This window comes from Brachyhypopomus gauderio, chromosome 8, assembly GCF_052324685.1.
Source record: "Brachyhypopomus gauderio isolate BG-103 chromosome 8, BGAUD_0.2, whole genome shotgun sequence".
NCBI lineage: Eukaryota > Metazoa > Chordata > Actinopteri > Gymnotiformes > Hypopomidae > Brachyhypopomus > Brachyhypopomus gauderio.
The window spans coordinates 26,305,822-26,325,069 of record NC_135218.1 but is presented as its reverse complement, the minus strand read 5'-3'; the positions used below and the strand labels follow the sequence as shown (position 1 = coordinate 26,325,069).

The 19,248-nt window shown below is 48.2% G+C and overlaps 1 protein-coding gene across 3 annotated transcripts in view; it reads right to left on the bottom strand.

The window, feature by feature from the left end:
• The window catches only part of prkcaa (protein kinase C, alpha, a), a 133,248-nt gene that overhangs the window by 39,440 nt on the left and 74,560 nt on the right, over positions 1 to 19,248 (bottom strand). For 2 of the 3 annotated variants that reach the window (XR_013132953.1, XM_077015893.1), the window contains exons 6-13: positions 13,732 to 13,888; positions 10,888 to 11,022; positions 9,682 to 9,775; positions 5,277 to 5,303; positions 4,185 to 4,316; positions 3,891 to 4,064; positions 2,228 to 2,319; positions 1,398 to 1,460 (exon numbers count right to left, since the gene is read on the bottom strand). Coding sequence is in view for 2 of the 3 variants with exons in the window: in XM_077015893.1 (XP_076872008.1) it covers positions 1,398 to 1,460; positions 2,228 to 2,319; positions 3,891 to 4,064; positions 4,185 to 4,316; positions 5,277 to 5,303; positions 9,682 to 9,775; positions 10,888 to 11,022; positions 13,732 to 13,888 (874 nt within the window). In the remaining variant the exon portion in view is untranslated. The remainder of the gene's footprint in view (positions 1 to 1,397; positions 1,461 to 2,227; positions 2,320 to 3,890; positions 4,065 to 4,184; positions 4,317 to 5,276; positions 5,304 to 9,681; positions 9,776 to 10,887; positions 11,023 to 13,731; positions 13,889 to 19,248) is intronic. The other variant, XM_077015894.1, reaches the window with a different exon arrangement.

Genomic DNA, 19,248 nt, shown 5'->3' with positions numbered 1-19,248 from the left:
AGGTAGTTCTAACACCAGCAGCTCATCACGTAGAGCGGGTAGTTCTAACACCAGCAGCTCATCACGTAGAGCGGGTAGTTCTAACACCAGCAGCTCATCACGTAGAGCGGGTAGTTCTAACACCAGCAGCTCATCACGTAGAGCGGGTAGTTTTAACACCAGCAGCTCATCACGTAGAGCAGGTAGTTCTAACACCAGCAGCTCATCACGTAGAGCAGGTAGTTCTAACACCAGCAGCTCATCACGTAGAGCAGGTAGTTCTAACACCAGCAGCTCATCACGTAGAGCAGGTAGTTCTAACACCAGCAGCTCATCACGTAGAGCAGGTAGTTCTAACACCAGGAGCTCATCACGTAGAGCAGGTAGTTCTAACACCAAGGACTCACCAAGGTCAGCGGGACAAATGCTGTGAACGTAACGTCTGAGAAAATATCTGATTAAAACAGAGTATAAAATCTTTCACTTTGTTCCGCTAGTTGTCACAGCAATAAACAGGCCTTTGAAGACCTGAGGATTAAGGACAGGACTGAGGTGAAGACCTAAGGACTAAGGACAGGACTGAGGTGAAGACCTAAGGATTAAGAACAGGACTGAGGTGAAGAGTCAAACTTAAAGGGCTGTTATAGGGACACAGTGGTGTCATCTGTTGGATGACCAGTTCTACAAAGTGGGAGCAGTTTAATTTTTACAATTTGGAAATATGACTGCTCTTCTTGTTTTGAATATGTGATGTTCTGTACATTGTAAATGTGTATTTATATGTACCTACAACCTATAACCGCTCTTAGTCTCTGAAGTAGGCCTGTTCAGGCCTGTCAGGAATCAGAAACATCCACAGAGGCTCAAATACCACTTTGGGCTTTTTGTATTGGGGCATTAAGACTAAATACAGGCTAATAACAAGAGCATTAGGGGTAAATGTCTCCCATGGGGGCATTAGGACTAAAGATGGGCTTTAGAGTTAAACCTCTCGCATGGGGGCATTAGTGCTACTGACAAGGGCATTAGGGCTCAATCAAACACACAGAGAGCACTAAGGCACGGTTGAAATCTGAGTCGGTCTTCTGAGCCAGAGTGTCTGTAATCTCTTCTGTGGTTCGGTTATTGTATCTGTTGAAGATCTTCACAGGTGAACCCTGGGTCACTGTGGGCTGGGGTAACTCCTGCTTCAGCACCCAGGACTAATTACAGAACGCTTTATAAACTGAATGTTTTATAGCTCAGCGGCACAACAAATCAAATGTTTTGTCTGTTGTGTTTTGTCATTGCTCATTGGCTGAGCAGTTTGGTTATTGTGGTACAATATCATCCACTACATTATTTGCAAATGTAGTGTTCTAAATCCCAGTGTGTGTGTGTATATGTGTGTGTGTGTGTGTGTGTGTGTGTGTTTTCACCTGTATATGACTCCTTTCCTGTGCAGGAAGAACAGGCCTACAGCAATCTCTGCTGCATAGAACCTGCAATCACAGACACACCCTCAGTACCTCACACACACCACTGAACTCACACCTCTTAACTCTACCCACACACATCTCTGAAACCACACACTCACCCAAACAGTACCTCGCCTCACACATCTCACACACTCCCCTCACACATCACACACACTTTTACTTTACTGACTAATCTGCTCACTCGCACCTCACCATCCACACATACGATGTTATTACCATAACTTAGGGTTAACCCTAACCCTTACCTAACCTAACCCAACCCTAACCTAACCCATCCCTAACCTAATCTAACCCTTATCTAACCCTTACCTAAAGCTAACGCTAACCTAACCCTTACCTAAAGCTAACGCTAACCTAACCCTTACCTAAAGCTAACGCTAACCTAACCCTTACCTAAAGCTAACGCTAACCTAACACTAACCTAACGCTAGCATGTATTTATTTATTGAGCAGGCAGCCCTACTGCTGCCAGCATCTCATTTTCAAAATGGCTCTGCGTATCAACCACAAATCAAACAACCGAATATCCGAGAGAAGATAAAGCAAACACCTTAATCACAAGTTTTTATGCGAGGGTGATGTGTGTAAGTGACAGGTCAGCTCCTCCCCCTCAAAGACTTGGTAGGCGTGGCCTGTGAACGAATCAGGACCAGAACCTTGCCAGTGAGGACTAGGACTCCAGAGCGCTGACTGGGCTGCTGCTCTAACCCTAAACCCTAACCTTAACCCCTAACCCCTAACCCTAACCGTAGAGCGATGTGTGTACTTACACAGCCTGGGGTTCCTTAAATTTGCCCACTTGCTGAATGTGATACATGAGGTCACCGCCGTTCACATACTCCATTACAAAGTAGAGACGATCCTAGAGAGAGAGAGAGAGAGAGAGAGAGAGAGAGAGAGAGAGAGAGAGAGAGAGAGAGAGAGAGAGAGAGAGAGAGAGAGAGAGAGAGAGAGAGAGCGATAGCGAGATAGAGATAGAGAGAGAGATAGAGATAGAGAGAGAGAGAACGTTTTTGTCCATGTTCATGACATCTTGCATAACATCATCTTGGCTGCTCCATTTGTCGTCATTCAGAGCTATTTTTGATGATTTCATACGCTGACTCCACAATTCAAACACTACCTGGTAATCATATTTAATGATGCTTTACCCACCAAGATTAGTCAATTTGTGATTTTGGGTGTGATTATGGAAGTAAGATTATAATAGATTTCCAGTGCAGCTGTTATTGTTTATATATATGTTTCCAGCAGTGTAGAAAGAAAACAAATCAAAATGTGTCTTCTGAGAGCTTATTTCAATTACTGCCACTTCCTGGATACGAAATGGGCTTTTCACATTTAGCTGTGGAGAGAGAGAAGTTCGACTTCTAGGAACCGGCATCAGGTACAGGTTTAATTTACCCTGAATCAGGAGGTTCTAGTGGACACACACACACACACACACACACACTCACACTCACACTCACACTCACACTCACACTCACACACTCTCTCTCTCTCTCTCTCTCTCTCTCTCTCTCTCTCTCAGAGTGGTGCTATTTCTTTGTGACTTTAGTGATTAAAAATTCAGAAATCTGGCAGTGCAGACATAATTAGACCAGCTGTGGACCTAACCCCAGTTTCCCTTTGAACCCTGAAACACCAGGGTATCAGGTACCAGTCTCAGATGATGAATTTAATTAGAAACAACAAAGTGAATCTCTATAAAGAACGCAGTCCCTCCATCTGTTTCTGGTGCATCAGGATGTAGGTGATTCCTAATGTCACGTCCCTCTTCTCAGATGAGGATAGTAATAATAGCTAATAGTAGTTATATTGCAGTCACTTAAAATCACATAAAATTAAATATCAGACTAACCCTAAACCCTAACCTTACACCCCAAACCTAACCCCTAAACCTAACCCCTAAAAACCTAACCCCTAAACCTAATCCTAGGAGGCCTCTCTAAATATTTATCCATAATGGCCCAAGTACGGTGTCCAAGAAATTGTGGTTTTAAGTTATTTTACTGCATCTGTTACACGACTACGACTTTTAGAATCGCACATCAAATTCATGATTGTTCTACAAACTCATGTGCTTCAATCAAAACCTTTGCACATTTTATGTTTCTACAAACCTGTTGAAAAATGAGTCGGAAATTCCAAACGTGTGTCCGGCTTCAGAAACACTGTGACATCAGCCACAGTGCAGCTGAATGGGGTGTTTCCACAGGACGCTAAAGGGTCCAGGCGGCCCGACACCGTGTCATCTGTCACCCGACCCCACTTCTGCAAAGTGTTTTTAATCTGCAGCACGTTTGGCTTTCTTGGCCACCGTACCCAAACAAGCCCTCCCCACGATGGTCTGGCAGGTCCTACTCCCGAGGCACGCAGCAGGCCTTACCCACGATGCACCCTGGCCTTACCCACGATGCACCCTGGCCTTACCACTGTCTGGAAGCAGGAGTGGAGCTGGGTGAGGAACGGAGGCTTGTCCTGCTGGGCCAGCACCCTCTTCTCCACCATGGTGCACTCCACATCATCATCTTGGATCACCACGTCCTTCTTCAGGATCTTTATGGCGTAGAGCTCCTCGGTGGCCTTCATCTCCGCTAGCATCACCTGCAAAACACAATAAAAAAAAAAGGTGATACTATCTGCAACTAATGTTGAACACCGATGGCTAAAACAAACAGCTTGTATGCTGTAACTGTGTTAGTGTCTTCAGCAGGTGCCACGTACCTTCCCAAAACTCCCTTTGCCCAACACGGCCAGGAAGTTAAAGTCAGCAAGCTTGACCCGGTCCAGACTGCTGGAGGGTAAAGTGGACCGGCCGTCGTCCATGGCCTTCTTACCAGGGCCCAGCTTGGCTTTCTGCATACGGGAGAAGAGGCAGAGAGAGAGAGAGAGAGGTTTAGAACAAGAGAAAAGGAACAAACAAGAACTTGTGTCTGAATAAACGAGTGTGTGTACAGACCAACCAGAACACACGCATCACACATCCCAAAGACCCACAGCCCTCAAACCCTCTGATAACAGCAGACGGTTAAACCTTCTGGACACATCAAGGCCGTGTAGAGAGCAGCTGCGAGAACCATGCCCAGGCCAGAGGACGCATCACACACAGAGCAGGAGGGAGGAGGGGGTAAGACAGACGCAGATGCTGGCAGACGCAGACGCCGATCCCCCCACACCACCCCTGCAGCTATGTGTGGGGGACGTTAGGTATGCAGGAGCCAAGCAGGACCAGTTGAGCCGCCATCAGTGCACACAGCATGGGGGCCCTCGAGGGCCAAAGCCTGCAGGGCTGTTCTTCCCCACCAGCTTGTCCTGAAAAGTCTCGAAAGCTTCCTGCATGCGATGCAGAGGTGGGCGCGCTTGATGCCATGCACAACTGCCCCAGCAGGCCACGGCTGATATCTCGCAGGGCCTCACGCTGATCTCACGCCGATCTCACACCAGGTTCGTGCAAAAACTACCAAGAAAGTGAAGCAAGAACTCGTGTGGCTCTGGGGACGTCTTCCACTTCACGTTATCTGAGATTGCCGTGTTTCACACTCTCACTCAGTCACTCGTACACACATGCACATGCGTACTTACGCCTCCACACCCCCCCCCCCCCCCCCCCCCCACACACACACAAGAGTAGGCTGACCAAACGAATGACCAAAAGGCTCCATCTTCCCACTCTTACCAGCACTACCAGTGCAGTTAGTAAAGCGGCCGTACCATGAATGCGATGACACAGAATGCAGACCAGGCCAAAGCCAAAGCCACCCCAGACAGGGCCGCCTTTAGCCCCTCCTTCTGCCTTACACACACACACACACGCACCTTTTTAATGTCTTCTAATGTCTGATCCTGCAATCACAGGATAAACACACAATATATGTGAATATGATCATTATTAATGGTGCTGAAAGCCCATGTTTTCATCACTTCCTGTTTTCACTATTATACCTCCATCTTTGTAGGACTTCCTGCCAAATATCTCAAATATCTCTTCAATTTATTCAAAACTCACACAGAGAGGTGCGAGACACACACTCTCACTCAGAGGTGTGACACACACACAGAAGTGTGACATACACAGAGAGAGAGGTGTTCACATTACACCTGTTCTCCAGGTACCCTGGTTACCTTCTTGTATTGTCTAACCCTGCTATCTCTCCCCGTATTAAATAATAATCCCTCTTTCTCCCATTCAAAGCTCTGCACCATCACCTATCTGAACTCCACCTATCTGAACTCCACCTATCTGAACTCCACCTATCTGAACTCCACCTATCTGAACTCCACCTTTCTGAACTCCACCTTTCTGAACTCCACCTTTCTGAACTCCACCTTTCTGAACTCCACCTATCTGAACTCCACCTATCTGAACTCCACCTATCTGAACTCCACCTTTCTGAACTCCACCTTTCTGAACTCCACCTTTCTGAACTCCGCCATCTGTCTAAGTCTGGGTCAACACTCTCAGGTCTCCTGGCAGTAACTCATGTTAGGTTATCCTCTGAGGGCGGCTGGCCTCTTACAGCAGCAGTAATGAGAAAGTGGAAGACTCTCTCCAGATCATGTTACATCTCAGTTAAAGACTCTTACCTTTTAAAGACCTTTTCACTCAACGCTACTCTACTTCCTCTCCTTGATTCATTTTCTCCGTGACGAGAAAAGTGTTGTTAAAAGTAATAAACAAATAAATGACCACACCTCCACGCAGACCACGCCCCCACACAGACCACACCCCCACGACTTCAACAAATGTCTTGTGTAATTCAGATTAGGGGACACGCCCTTGTGCTTTGGGATGGAGACCTGAAGTGTCTTTTCTCTCCCGTGAAACACCTTCATGTAGTGTTATTTGGAAATGAAAGCCACACCTCAACAAACCGAAGAAAACACTCAAAGGGGAGCTGAGCTAAAAGCTCTTAGAAGGAAGTCATGGTGGCTGAGATCTCAGTGAGACATCAGCTGGTCTATTCCAGGCCTCGTTTGCTCAGTCCGACGCATTCCTCACACATTTAATCTATTCTGTAATCAGCATCACTGTTGAGTAGAGTGGACCAAGACATGGATAGACTGGCATCTAGTGGCCACTATTGGTAAAACGTCATTTTGTCAGGGCACTTTGCATAGAACTGACAACTTTGGCCTTCCAAAGTGTTTGCGTCTGTCCCTTTACACAAATGACCAATAAACTACTTCAGTGAAAAACCCTCAATACACTCAATATACTGATCTACAACAAACTGCACTTTCTCCTCTGTGCTTATATTGTAGTTATTAACATTTTCTTAGAGATCCTTTGACTGTAAAGTGTGTGGCTTTCTGGACAGGCAGAGCTTTTAAAGCAAACCGTGTGTGTATGTGTGTGTGCATATGTGTGTGCGTGCGTGTATATGTGTGTGTGTGTGTGCGTGTGTGTGTGCGTGCGTGTGTGTGTGCGTGTGTGTGTGTGCGCGTATATGTGTGTGCATGTGTGTGTGCGTGCGTGTATGTGTATGTGCGTGTGTGTGCGTGCGCGTATATGTGTGTGCATATGTGTGTGCATGTGTGCGTGTGTGTATGTGTGTGTGCGTGCGTGTATGTGTGTGCGTGTATGTGTGTGCGTGTATGTGTGCGTGTGTGTGTGCATGCGTGTGTGTGTGTGTGCGTGCATGCGTGCATGCGTGCGTGCGTCTGTGTGTGTGTGTGCGTGTATGTGTGCACGTGTGTGTGTGTGTGCGTGTATATGTGTGTGTGTGTGTGCGTGCGTGTGTGTGCATATGTGTGCGTGTATGTGTGTGTGTGCGCATGTGTGTGCGTGTGTGTATGTGTGTGTGTGTGCGTGTATGTGTGTGCGTGTGTGCGTGTATGTGTGCGTGTGTGTGTGTGCATGCGTGTGTGTGTGTGCGTGCATGCGTCTGTGTGTGTGTGCGCGTGTGTGTGTGCACGTGTGTGTGTGTGTGTGTGCGTGTATATGTGCGTGTGTGTGCGTGCGTGTGTGTGCATATGTGTGCGTGTATGTGTGTGTGCGCATGTGTGTGTGTGCGTGTATGTGTGTGTGTGTGCGCACGTGTGTGTGTGTGTGTGTGTGTGCGTGCGTGCATATGTGTGTGCGTGTGTGTGTGCATATGTGTGTGTGTATGTGTGTGTGTGTGTGCGTGCGTGCGTGTGTGCGTGCGTGTACTCCAAGTTGTGGGACATGGTGGTTCATTCTGAAGTTGTGCCTTCAACTGGGGACCAAGGACACCATGTTGCCATGGAAACAGGCAGAATGGCTAACATACATACACACACGATTGTTAACAGTCATTATGCACCTCTGACGTGTGCGTGTATGTGTGTGTGCGTGCATTTGTATGTGTGTGCACGTGTGCAGTCGCATATTTGGAAATAAAACTGGTGATATTTCAAACCCATGGACCTTCTGGGTGGTGCGACCCAGCAGACCTCAAAGTCCTGGTGTCCCGCTAGTGCCATCCCGAAGGAGACATGGCAATAACGCCAGGGGTGGACACCTTAACCCTAGGGGTGGACACCTTAACCCTAACCCTAACCCTACCCCTAACCCTAGGGGTGGACACCTTAACCCTAACCCTAGGGGTGTACTGTGGCTAGCAGACAGCCTATTTTGTACTGTGGTGTATAACCACAGCCTCCTCTGTCTCAATGAGCGCTCCTCCACACTCAGTGAGCGCTCCTCCAGACTCAGTGAGCGCTCCTCCGTCTCAGTGAGCGCTCCTCCGTCTCAGTGAGCGCTCCTCCGTCTCAGTGAGCGCTCCTCCGTCTCAGTGAGCGCTCCTCCAGACTCAGTGAGCGCTCCTCCAGACTCAGTGAGCGCTCCTCCGTCTCAGTGAGCGCTCCTCCGTCTCAGTGAGCGCTCCTCCAGACTCAGTGAGCGCTCCTCCAGACTCAGTGAGCGCTCCTCCAGACTCAGTGAAATGAAATTTGAAATGTGCCATATTTTGTCAATTGTGATTTTTACACCCCAATCGAAATTTGTCCTCCGCTTTTAACCCATCTGTGCAGTCAGAACACACACACACACTAGTGATTACTAGGGGGCTGTGGATCACACGTGCCCAGAGCGGTGGGCAGCCCTAGCCCGGCGCCCGGGGAGCAGTTGGGGTTAGGTGCCTTGCTCAAGGGCACCTCAGTCATGACCTGTCTGGGAATCGAACCCACGACCCTCCGGTCACAAGACCAGTTCCCTAACCGCCAGGCCATGACTGCCCATGAGCGCTCCATGACTGCCCATGAGCGCTCCTCCAGACTCAGTGAGCGCTCCTCCGTCTCAGTGAGCGCTCCTCCAGACTCAGTGAGCGCTCCTCCAGACTCAGTGAGCGCTCCTCACAAACAATCACTTTTTTTCTCGCTAAGCAGTAGACCGAACAGGTTTATTGTGGTAGTCTTCAGATTTCCTTCAAAACCCTGATATGAACACGCATACCAGGTCAGAATGTCTGTGATTAGAAGATGTTAAATAGATGAGGACCTACAGACACACACACACCTGCTCGGGCTCCCGTCACCGAACGTGAATGGACTGCTCCACTCCAACCGTATTCACGCCAGTCCTGTGACTGCTCCACTCCCGACGCTCTGCAGCCCGAGGTCTTTACTTCCCTCTCCTCACACCCCACTGTTTTAATATTTATTTCAAAAATGAGTCTTCGCTTCAAAAAAGGAGAAATATCAACGCTAAGAAACGTTCCATGATTTACTGAACTAAATAAATAAAACAGCAGCATGCTGTGGAAACTTTTTATCTAAAATGATTTTAAATGTTTATCAGCCTCCTGTGCGTCATGCAGGGACAAATGTGCATCCTTCGTGGTCGTGTTCATCGTTAGTTTTAATTAGCACTCGCTTTTGTGATCTGGGTCTCTGGGGAAAATATCTAGAGATCTCGAGGCTTGTATAAATGTCCGGTGCAGTTGTGGGGTTGTCACGGAATGTGCTGGAGCGATCCTCGAGTGTGAGGAAACGCCAACGCCAAAGCGTTATGGAATCCCGGCACTGCGGGGCCCAACTGCGACGTTCTGGTCCTGCTCTCACGCTGCCTCACACAGATCTGGGTAATACGCCGGCTGCTCGCGCTCGGCGTGCGTGTGAAGAGAGATTGTGTTCAAGTGCAGAGTGAGAGCTTCGCAGAGACAGAGCAGACAGCTTCCGAACGAGGGGAGAAAGAGGGGGAGGTGGAAAGAGAGGGAGGTGGAAAGAAGGAGGGGAAAACGCGAGATGAGCTGCTCCTCACCTCAAACTTCTGTCTCAGCTCCACGTTCCCATCATCCTCTTCTGAGATGGGGACGTTATAGTACTCTCCCTCTTCCTGGTTCAACATCTTATACCTAACACACACACACACACACACACACACACACACACACACACACACACACACACCATCTTTATGTGCAAAAATCAGGCCTTGGTGCAAGACTTTCGAGATTTTTAGGCTTTGGATGAACAAAATTCTGCATTTATTTATGAAATGGAGCTCATAAATAAAAAATATTAACAGTATAATACAAATCACAGACACAGAGAGGCAGACCAATGGTTACATAAGAGTAAACAAGGACAACAAAGAAATGAATGAATACAAACAGAACAGAGCACAGACAGACAGTGAGACAGACAGAGACTGAAAGAGAAATAGTGAGGGACTGAGACAGAGATACAGTATAGTGAGAGACAGTTATAGATACAGTATAGTGAGAGACAGAGGCAGTTAGAGAAACAGCATAGTGAGGGAGACAGAGTTGGAGAGAAACAGTATAGAGAGACAGACAATCAGAGATACAATATAGAGAGAGACAGTGAGACACAGAGACAGTGATAGTGAGAGACAGTGAGACAGTGAAAGACAGAGAGAGATAGTGAGAGACAGAGAGAGATAGTGAGAGACAGTGAGAGACTGAGAGACAGAGAGAGATAGTGAGAGACAGAGAGAGATAGTGAGAGACAGAGAGAGATAGTGAGAGACAGAGAGATAGTGAGAGACAGTGAGACAGAGAGAGATAGTGAGACAGAGAGAGATAGGGAGAGACAGAGAGAGATAGGGAGAGACAGAGAGATAGTGAGAGACAGTGAGAGACAGAGAGAGACAGTGAGACAGAGAGATAGTGAGAGACAGAGAGAGATAGTGAGAGAGATCCAATTGTGTTCTTCAGAATTGGGCTACTGGCACATGACGGTGCTGTAGGCGGTTCCGACAGCATTAGGGCAGAACACCAGTGACGAGGGACGGAGTCAGACGAGCGCTAATGAGATGCTAAAGGGTTAATACACCCAGGGGTCATAATACACCCAGGGGTCATCACTGACCGAGAGGTCAGAGAAAAAAATGGAGGAAATAAACATTTTAAAGCCATAAACAACATGCTCACATTCACACAAATACAAACATATAGACAATTACTCACACACACACACATCTTCACAAACCACGTGTCCTCACCATCCACACACTGGAGCTTTCATTAGCTCTGAAACGCCAAAAGACATCGCTCCCATGAAGTCGTTCCTAGTGGTCCGGTCCCAGTCCCAGACCTCCACAGAGAGCCTCCGGTCCTTATCTGTGGCCCTCAGCTTGCTGTAAGCGCGCGCGCGCGCACACACACACACACACACACACACACACACACACACACAAATGTACACATACAGAAAAACCGCAATATATAGTTATATTTATATATAATATAATCACATAGTTTTACTTGTCAATGGTGCGGCCTGGAAGGTGGTATTACACCGTGGACAGGAGTGATGGTGTTGAAAGTGGGCGGTGTTGGAGTAAACAGTGACCTGATGGCATTTGGGAGGATGGTGCAGGAACAAGTGGTGGTGCAGGGGATGGTGTTGGAATGGAGCACTTTGGAGCAGACAGTGTTGGAGGGGAACATGCTGTAGCAGAACGTGGTGATGTGCACTGTGTTTTAATGGACTGCACTGGCACATTGGAAAGTGTTGGGAGTGGGCAAGGGTGGTGTTGGAGTAGGGTGGGGGTGGGCTAGGGTGGTGTTGGAGCAGGGTGGGGGTGGGCCAGGGTGGTGTTGGAGCAGGGTGGTGTTGGATAGGATGCTGGAGTGGATAGTGTTGGAGCACATGGTGTTGGAGCAGATAGTGCTGAACCAATGTTTGAGAGGATGGTGTTGGACCAGTGTTTGAGAAGATGGTGTTGGACTAGTGTTTGAGATGATGATGTTGGACTAGTGTTTGACAGGATGGTGTTGGAGCAGATGGTGTTGGACCAGTGTTTGAGAGGATGGTGTTGGGCCAGTGTTTGAGGGGATGGTGTTGGACTAGTGTTTGAGAGGGTGGTGTTGGACCAGTGTTTGAGAAGATGGTGTTGGAGCAGATGATGTTGGACTAGTGTTTGACAGGATGGTGTTGGACCAGATGGTGTTGGACTAGTGTTTCAGAAGATGGTGTTGGAGCAGATGATGTTGGACTAGTGTTTGACAAGATGGTGTTAGAGCAGATGATGTTGGACTAGTGTTTAACAGGATGGTGTTGGAGCAGATGGTGTTGGACTAGTGTTTGAGGGGATGGTGTTGGACCAGTGTTTGACAGGAGGTTGTTGGACCAGATGGTGTTGGACTAGTGTTTCAGAAGATGGTGTTGGAGCAGATGATGTTGGACTAGTGTTTGACAGGATGGTGTTGGAGCAGATGGTGTAGGACTAGTGTTTCAGAGGATGATGTTGGACTAGTGTTTGAGAGGATGGTGTTGGAGCAGATGGTGTTGGACTAGTGTTTGAGAGGATGGGGTTGGAGCAGATGGTGTTGGACTAGTGTTTGAGAGGATGATGTTGGACTAGTGTTTGACAGGATGGTGTTGGAGCAGATGGTGTTGGACCAGTGTTTGAGAGGATGGTGTTGGGCCAGTGTTTGAGGGGATGGTGTTGGGCCAGTGTTTGAGAGGGTGGTGTTGGACCAGTGTTTGAGAAGATGGTGTTGGAGCAGATGATGTTGGACTAGTGTTTGACAGGATGGTGTTGGACCAGATGGTGTTGGACTAGTGTTTCAGAAGATGGTGTTGGAGCAGATGATGTTGGACTAGTGTTTGACAAGATGGTGTTAGAGCAGATGATGTTGGACTAGTGTTTAACAGGATGGTGTTGGAGCAGATGGTGTTGGACTAGTGTTTCAGAGGATGATGTTGGACTAGTGTTTGAGAGGATGGTGTTGGAGCAGATGGTGTTGGACTAGTGTTTGAGAGGATGGTGTTGGACCAGTGTTTGAGGGGATGGTGTTGGACCAGTGTTTGAGGGGATGGTGTTGGACCAGTGTTTGAGGGGATGGTGTTGGGCCAGTGTTTGAGGGGATGGTGTTGGGCCAGTGTTTGAGGGGATGGTGTTGGACTAGTGTTTGAGAGGGTGGTGTTGGAGCAGATGGTGTTGAACTAGTGTTTGAGAGGATGGTGTTGGAGCAGATGGTGTTGGACTAGTGTTTGAGAGGATGGTGTTGGAGCAGATGGTGTTGGACTAGTGTTTGAGAGGATGGTGTTTGAGGGGATGGTGTTGGGCCAGTGTTTGAGGGGATGGTGTTGGGCCAGTGTTTGAGGGGATGGTGTTGGGCCAGTGTTTGAGGGGATGGTGTTGGGACAGTGTTTGAGGGGATGGTGTTGGGACAGTGTTTGAGGGGATGGTGTTGGGCCAGTGTTTGAGGGGATGGTGTTGGGCCAGTGTTTGAGGGGATGGTGTTGGGCCAGTGTTTGAGGGGATGGTGTTGGACTAGTGTTTGAGAGGGTGGTGTTGGACCAGTGTTTGAGGGGATGGTGTTGGACCAGTGTTTGAGGGGATGGTGTTGGGCCAGTGTTTGAGGGGATGGTGTTGGGCCAGTGTTTTTAGGGGGATGGTGTTGGGCCAGTGTTTTTAGGGGGATGGTGTTGGGCCAGTGTTTGAGGGGGATGGTGTTGGGCCAGTGTTTGAGGGGATGGTGTTGGGCCAGTGTTTGAGGGGATGGTGTTGGGCCAGTGTTTGAGGGGATGGTGTTGGGCCAGTGTTTGAGGGGATGGTGTTGGGCCAGTGTTTGAGGGGATGGTGTTGGACTAGTGTTTGAGGGGGTGGTGTTGGACTAGTGTTTGAGAGGGTGGTGTTGGACCAGTGTTTGAGGGGATGGTGTTGGACCAGTGTTTGAGGGGATGGTGTTGGGCCAGTGTTTGAGAGGGTGGTGTTGGACCAGTGTTTGAGAGGGTGGTGTTGGACCAGTGTTTGAGAGGGTGGTGTTGGACCAGTGTTTGAGAGGGTGGTGTTGGGCCAGTGTTTGAGGGGGAGCAGCTTTATCACGTCACTTACAATTTGAAGGACTCGTTCCAGGTAGGATTGAGGGAGGAGCGGATGGTTCTGGTCTTCTTCTTTGTCTCATTTTTAGGGTCTGGGACGAGCTTCAGCTTCACGTATGGGTCAGACAGGCCATTGGGGTCCATTGGGATCAGGTTCCTAGCCTCGCCCACTGCAGAGCGTCAGGGCAAAGGTCAGGACAAAGGTCAGCCCATACGTTAACACATACGTACTGAGTGGAACTTTTATTAGAACACCAGGTTTTACACTAAAACTAAAATAATAAGGGTTTAAGTCTTTTACACATGGATTAATCTAAAATTGATTTTCAGTGAAGCAGAACTGGTGACTATAGTCTAGTACCAGGCCAGATTGTTCCAAGCCTTGAGGACCCAGAACCAGCCTAGGCTCAGGTTCTAGACTGTGTTACTTAGTGTAAAAAGTAAAGAGTGGTTTTATGAAGAAAATCTTTCATTGTTCAGTAGTACCAATGCAAATGTGACTCGAAGGCTCTGAAATGCTTGTACAAACCTGACATAAGCATCATAAAGGTAAACGTGTTGGAGTGAACACTGCTTGAATTCTAACGCAGACAAACGCCCCCTCTGTGTCTGTGCTGCAGGCCAATGGCAGCGGAATCCTGCCCCTAGTGACTGACGGCGATTTCACACGCAGACACTTTGGACGGTTTTCAGAAGGCATCATGGTTCGGTCTTTTGGAAACACGGGAAATGCTGGTGTCTTCCGTCATATTAAACTCACTGTAGAATATGTTCTACATTCTCATTGGTAATACTGTCTCACATCATTTATTGTCATAACTGTTTATAACTTTCATTGACAGTATTCGTGTCTTGTGCTCCAGATATACACATATTATTGGCTAAGAGAAAGACAAGTATAAAATGTGGGTATATTTTAGAAGAAAGTTTATTATGGGCAATGCTAGCAGTGCTTTGAAGTGAATTCAGCAAACTGAATGAGCCTTATTTAGAAACTGTTAAGGTTAATAAATGCTTTGTCTTCTTTCCCAAACCCACACAAAAGGTTAGAATTTGAATATTTAAAACTTCAACTGAAAAGGTGAATGCAAAACCGTGGTGCTCTGCTGACCACTGTCATGGCTGTGGGCTGCAGAAGACTGAACCACAGTACAGTGGAGGACCAGTCAAGATTGGTGACGCTGTAGATACCTCAACTACAGTGCAGACTGGAGAACAGGGTCAAACCTTGCACAGTATGGCGGAGGAATACCCCACACTGGATCTAAAGACTAAATGTACATGCACGTACAACACAGACAAACACATTCGCATTCAGAAACACAAACATACATGCGCCAAATGTGTACTGTGGTCCCAGCAACACGCACACACGCACAGATAAACACGGATGTGGGCACGTACGTTTGCATGTATAAATCAAACGTGCCCAGAGGCAACAGGCAAATACACTTTTTAACAGGAAAGCAAAATGAAAATATATAAACAAAACAAAAACAGCTTCAAGTTGTAACAGCACCATCTGACCAACAGGAGGCACTACGTGCTTCTATTTCACATTGAGCGTGAGGTTTGCTACAAGCACCGCTCTCTTGCCCACTCAGTCATCTTCTTTTCCTTTCTTGGCGTCTGTCCGAGTCAGTCAGCACACAGAAGTGATTTAGCGAAGTTTTTAAAGATAGGAAGCGGCTGTGACATGTCCTCAGCCTGGCACTGCGCCCGCAACAAACAGCTTTTGTTGGAATGTTTTGGACAAATATTTGAATTTGAACACAAGCACATTTCAAAAGTTGTTTGAAAGAGAAAAATGTTAAGTGAAGGTCAAAACCCTGTAAGTCTTTTCTGGATTTAATGACTGTGATTATACAATCAAGCCTGAACAGCTATAAGAAACTGCTAAGAGTCCTAAAAGTAGTACCGCAGTGAATGGTACTGAAGTCTGGTACAGAAGTCTGGTACTGATGACAGAATTGAGAAGTTTGGTGGCAAAGATGAAAAACGTACAAGTTGCAGGAAGGCACCATAAACTCGTTTTGACATGACCTGAGACTTGAATGGAAGATAATCACATGCATACTCTTTCTGACACACACACACACACACACACACACACACACACACACACACACACACACACCTGAACACTTCTTTCTCATTTAACAGTGGCTTTCTGGAGCTGAGGGTGTGTCAGTCTGACCAGCCCGTCTTTGGGTCTCTCACTTCATGTTTAGTGAGAAACAAAAATGTGTGTGTGTGGACTCTGGACACCATTAGCAATGAGGGACTGTTTTTCAATGTTTTTAATCAGCATTGACCATTAAGGTGATGATCACTGTGGTTTCTGGGAAAATACTTCAACTTGTCTTGTTAAGGCCCACCCACTCCAAGGACCTGATGATCAGTACAACTCTCATTCTTTTCTCGTTAGTAGTACTAAATAGCATGTCTAGGGTTTAATTAAGAGATTATAGTGCTCATAAACCATAAAGTTGTGTCCCCTGTATCCACTAAGGCCACTAGGGGTGGTGTTGAGCATTCCACATGCTTTAATCCGACACTCAATTTACTGTGTCTGTTATGAATTATATATAAATTCTTCTATTATTATAATTGATAGAAGTGCAGTACTGAGACACAATTGACGATTTGACAAATGTTTATTCCTGAAATTCTTTATCGTCCTTTATTCTCAAGAGCTGCATAAACGACTTATTAATCATTATTATTTTAATGTGTCCTGTAATGATTGATATTGAGTCGTAGGGACATGGTGGCTCTGTGCTGGTTGCTGCTTCTCTCCTCTGACCAGTGCTGTGCAGCTCCGGGAGGTTCCGAGTGTGGAGAACGACGTGCAGGTGCTCCACACGTGTTCAACGAGCTCGGATGCTGTGGGCGCCTGGCTACTCCAAGCCCACAGGACCACCGCTAGGGAGGAAGCCGCCATGTCGGCCAGAGCATACCGACCCTACCCTGAGTGTTTTGAGTTATTAATCTTACCGGGTCAAAATGTGTGTGTCACGTTGGTGTTATTATGTTATCAATGTGCAACTCCACCCGTGTTTACATAACAAAATATATATAGAATTGGTTCTGTGAGTTATATTTTGGAATTATATTTTGAGCCTTGTTCAGTCAGGATGAGAATGTGAGGAATGTTTTTCTGTGGGCAAATCAACACCTGGATGTTTGTGTATGCACAACCACCCACACAGGCCACACTGATTAGCATGTCTGCATTTACACACACACACACACACACACACACACCCACACACACACCCACACACACCCACACACACCCACACACCCACACACACCCACACACCCACACACCCACACACCCACACACCCACACACCCACACACACACACACACACACACACACACATAACCAATGGTTTATTTTTAAACCTATCAGTTTAAATTCCTGCTAATGCCATTTTGTCCCCCAGCTTGCAAGTGTCATTCACAACCAATCACGCAGCGGCATATGTGTGTGTGTGTGTGTTGTGTTTGTGAATGTGTGTGTGTGGTCATGTGCACGTGTGTGTAAGGGAATATTCAACTGGGAATACACCTTGTGAACATTTGTGCTGAGCTGGTTAAGCAGCTCATCACAATATTATTCTCAACACATGGAAAACAGAACCTCTGGGCCAGTGAAAACACTCTCATCTGTAGCAGGTCGCTGGTGTAGCCCCTCCCCCCCACCAGTGTTCCTCTTCCTTTTACAGCACTGGGGGGGGGGGTTGTGTCTGCGCACAGTGTGTGTTGCTACAATGTGACTCAACCACAAAGCTGACTGTGTCCCTTCCTGCTCAGTGAGATACAGTAACATGTTGGTGTGGAACAGTTAAACAGTGGGACACCCAGGTAGTCGCCCTATGAACAGATGATTCATTTGACATGTTGTGATAGACTTCACTGATAATCACTGAGATAACCGAGATAAGACTGCTGAAGGACCTGAGATATAAGGGACACACACACACACACACACACACACACACACACACACACACACACACACACACACACGTGACCACACACACACACACACACACACACACACACGTGACCACACACACACACACACACACACACACACACACACACACACACACACACACACACACACACACACACACACACACACACACACACACCACTCCGCAGAAACAGAAAAGAAGCAAAAGAGAATGGAGTCTCATTAAAGAACTCAGTAGGTCTCAGTCCTGTCAGCCTGTGGTCAAAGTCGCTGGTAGGAAAACAGTATGAAGCCTGGGTGGAGATGAGGGTGGAGATGAGGGGGTGAGGGTGGAAATGAGGGTGGAGATGGGGGGTGAGGGTGGAGATGAGGGTGTGAGGGTGGAGATGAGGGTGTGAGGGTGGAGATGAGGGTGGAGATGGGGGGGTGAGGGTGGAAATGAGGGTGGAGATGAGGGGATGAGGGTGGAGATGAGGTTGGAGATGAGGGGGGTGAGGGTGGAGATGAAGGTGGAGATGAGGGGGTGAGGGTGGAGATGAGGTTGGAGATGAGGGGGTGAGGGTGGAGATGGGGGGTGAGGGTGGAGATGAGGGGATGAGGGTGGAGATGGTGGTGGAGATGAGGGGGTGAGGGTGGAGATGAGGTTGGAGATGAGGGGGTGAGGGTGGAGATGGGGGGTGAGGGTGGAGATGAAGGTGGAGATGAGGGGGTGAGGGTGGAGATGAGGTTGGAGATGAGGGGGTGAGGGTGGAGATGAGGTTGGAGATGAGGGGGTGAGGGTGGAGATGGTGGTGGAGATGAGGAGGTGAGGGTGGAGATGGTGGTGGAGATGAGGGGGTGAGGGTGGGGATGAGGGTGGAGATGAGGGGGTGAGGGTGGAGATGAGGGGATGAGGGTGGAGATGGTGGTGGAGATGAGGGGGTGAGGGTGGAGATGGTGGTGGAGATGAGGGGGTGAGGGTGGAGATGGTGGTGGAGATGAGGGGGTGAGGGTGGGGATGAGGGTGGAGATGAGGGGATGAGGGTGGAGATGAGGGGATGAGGGTGGAGATGGTGGTGGAGATGAGGGGGTGAGGGTGGAGATGGTGGTGGAGATGAGGGGGTGAGGGTGGAGATGGTGGTGGAGATGAGGGGGTGAGGGTGGAGATGGTGGTGGAGATGAGGGGGTGAGGGTGGGGATGAGGGTGGAGATGAGGGGGTGAGGGTGGAGATGAGGGGGTGAGGGTGGAGATGGTGGTGGAGATGAGGGGGTGAGGGTGGAGATGGTGGTGGAGATGAGGGGGTGAGGGTGGGGATGAGGTTGGAGATGAGGGGGTGAGGGTGGAGATGAGGGTGGAGATGAGGGTGGAGATGGGTGGATGGGGGTGAGGGTGGAGATGGGGGGATGAGGATGGAGATGAGGGTGGATGAACGTGGAAATGGGGGGATGAGGGTGGAGATGAGGGTGGAGATGGGGTGTGGGGGGGTCTAATCCATCTGAGGGAGGAGGGGATTGACAAAAGCCGGGATTGATCTGTTTGTACTGGGGTCTGAGTCACGTGGA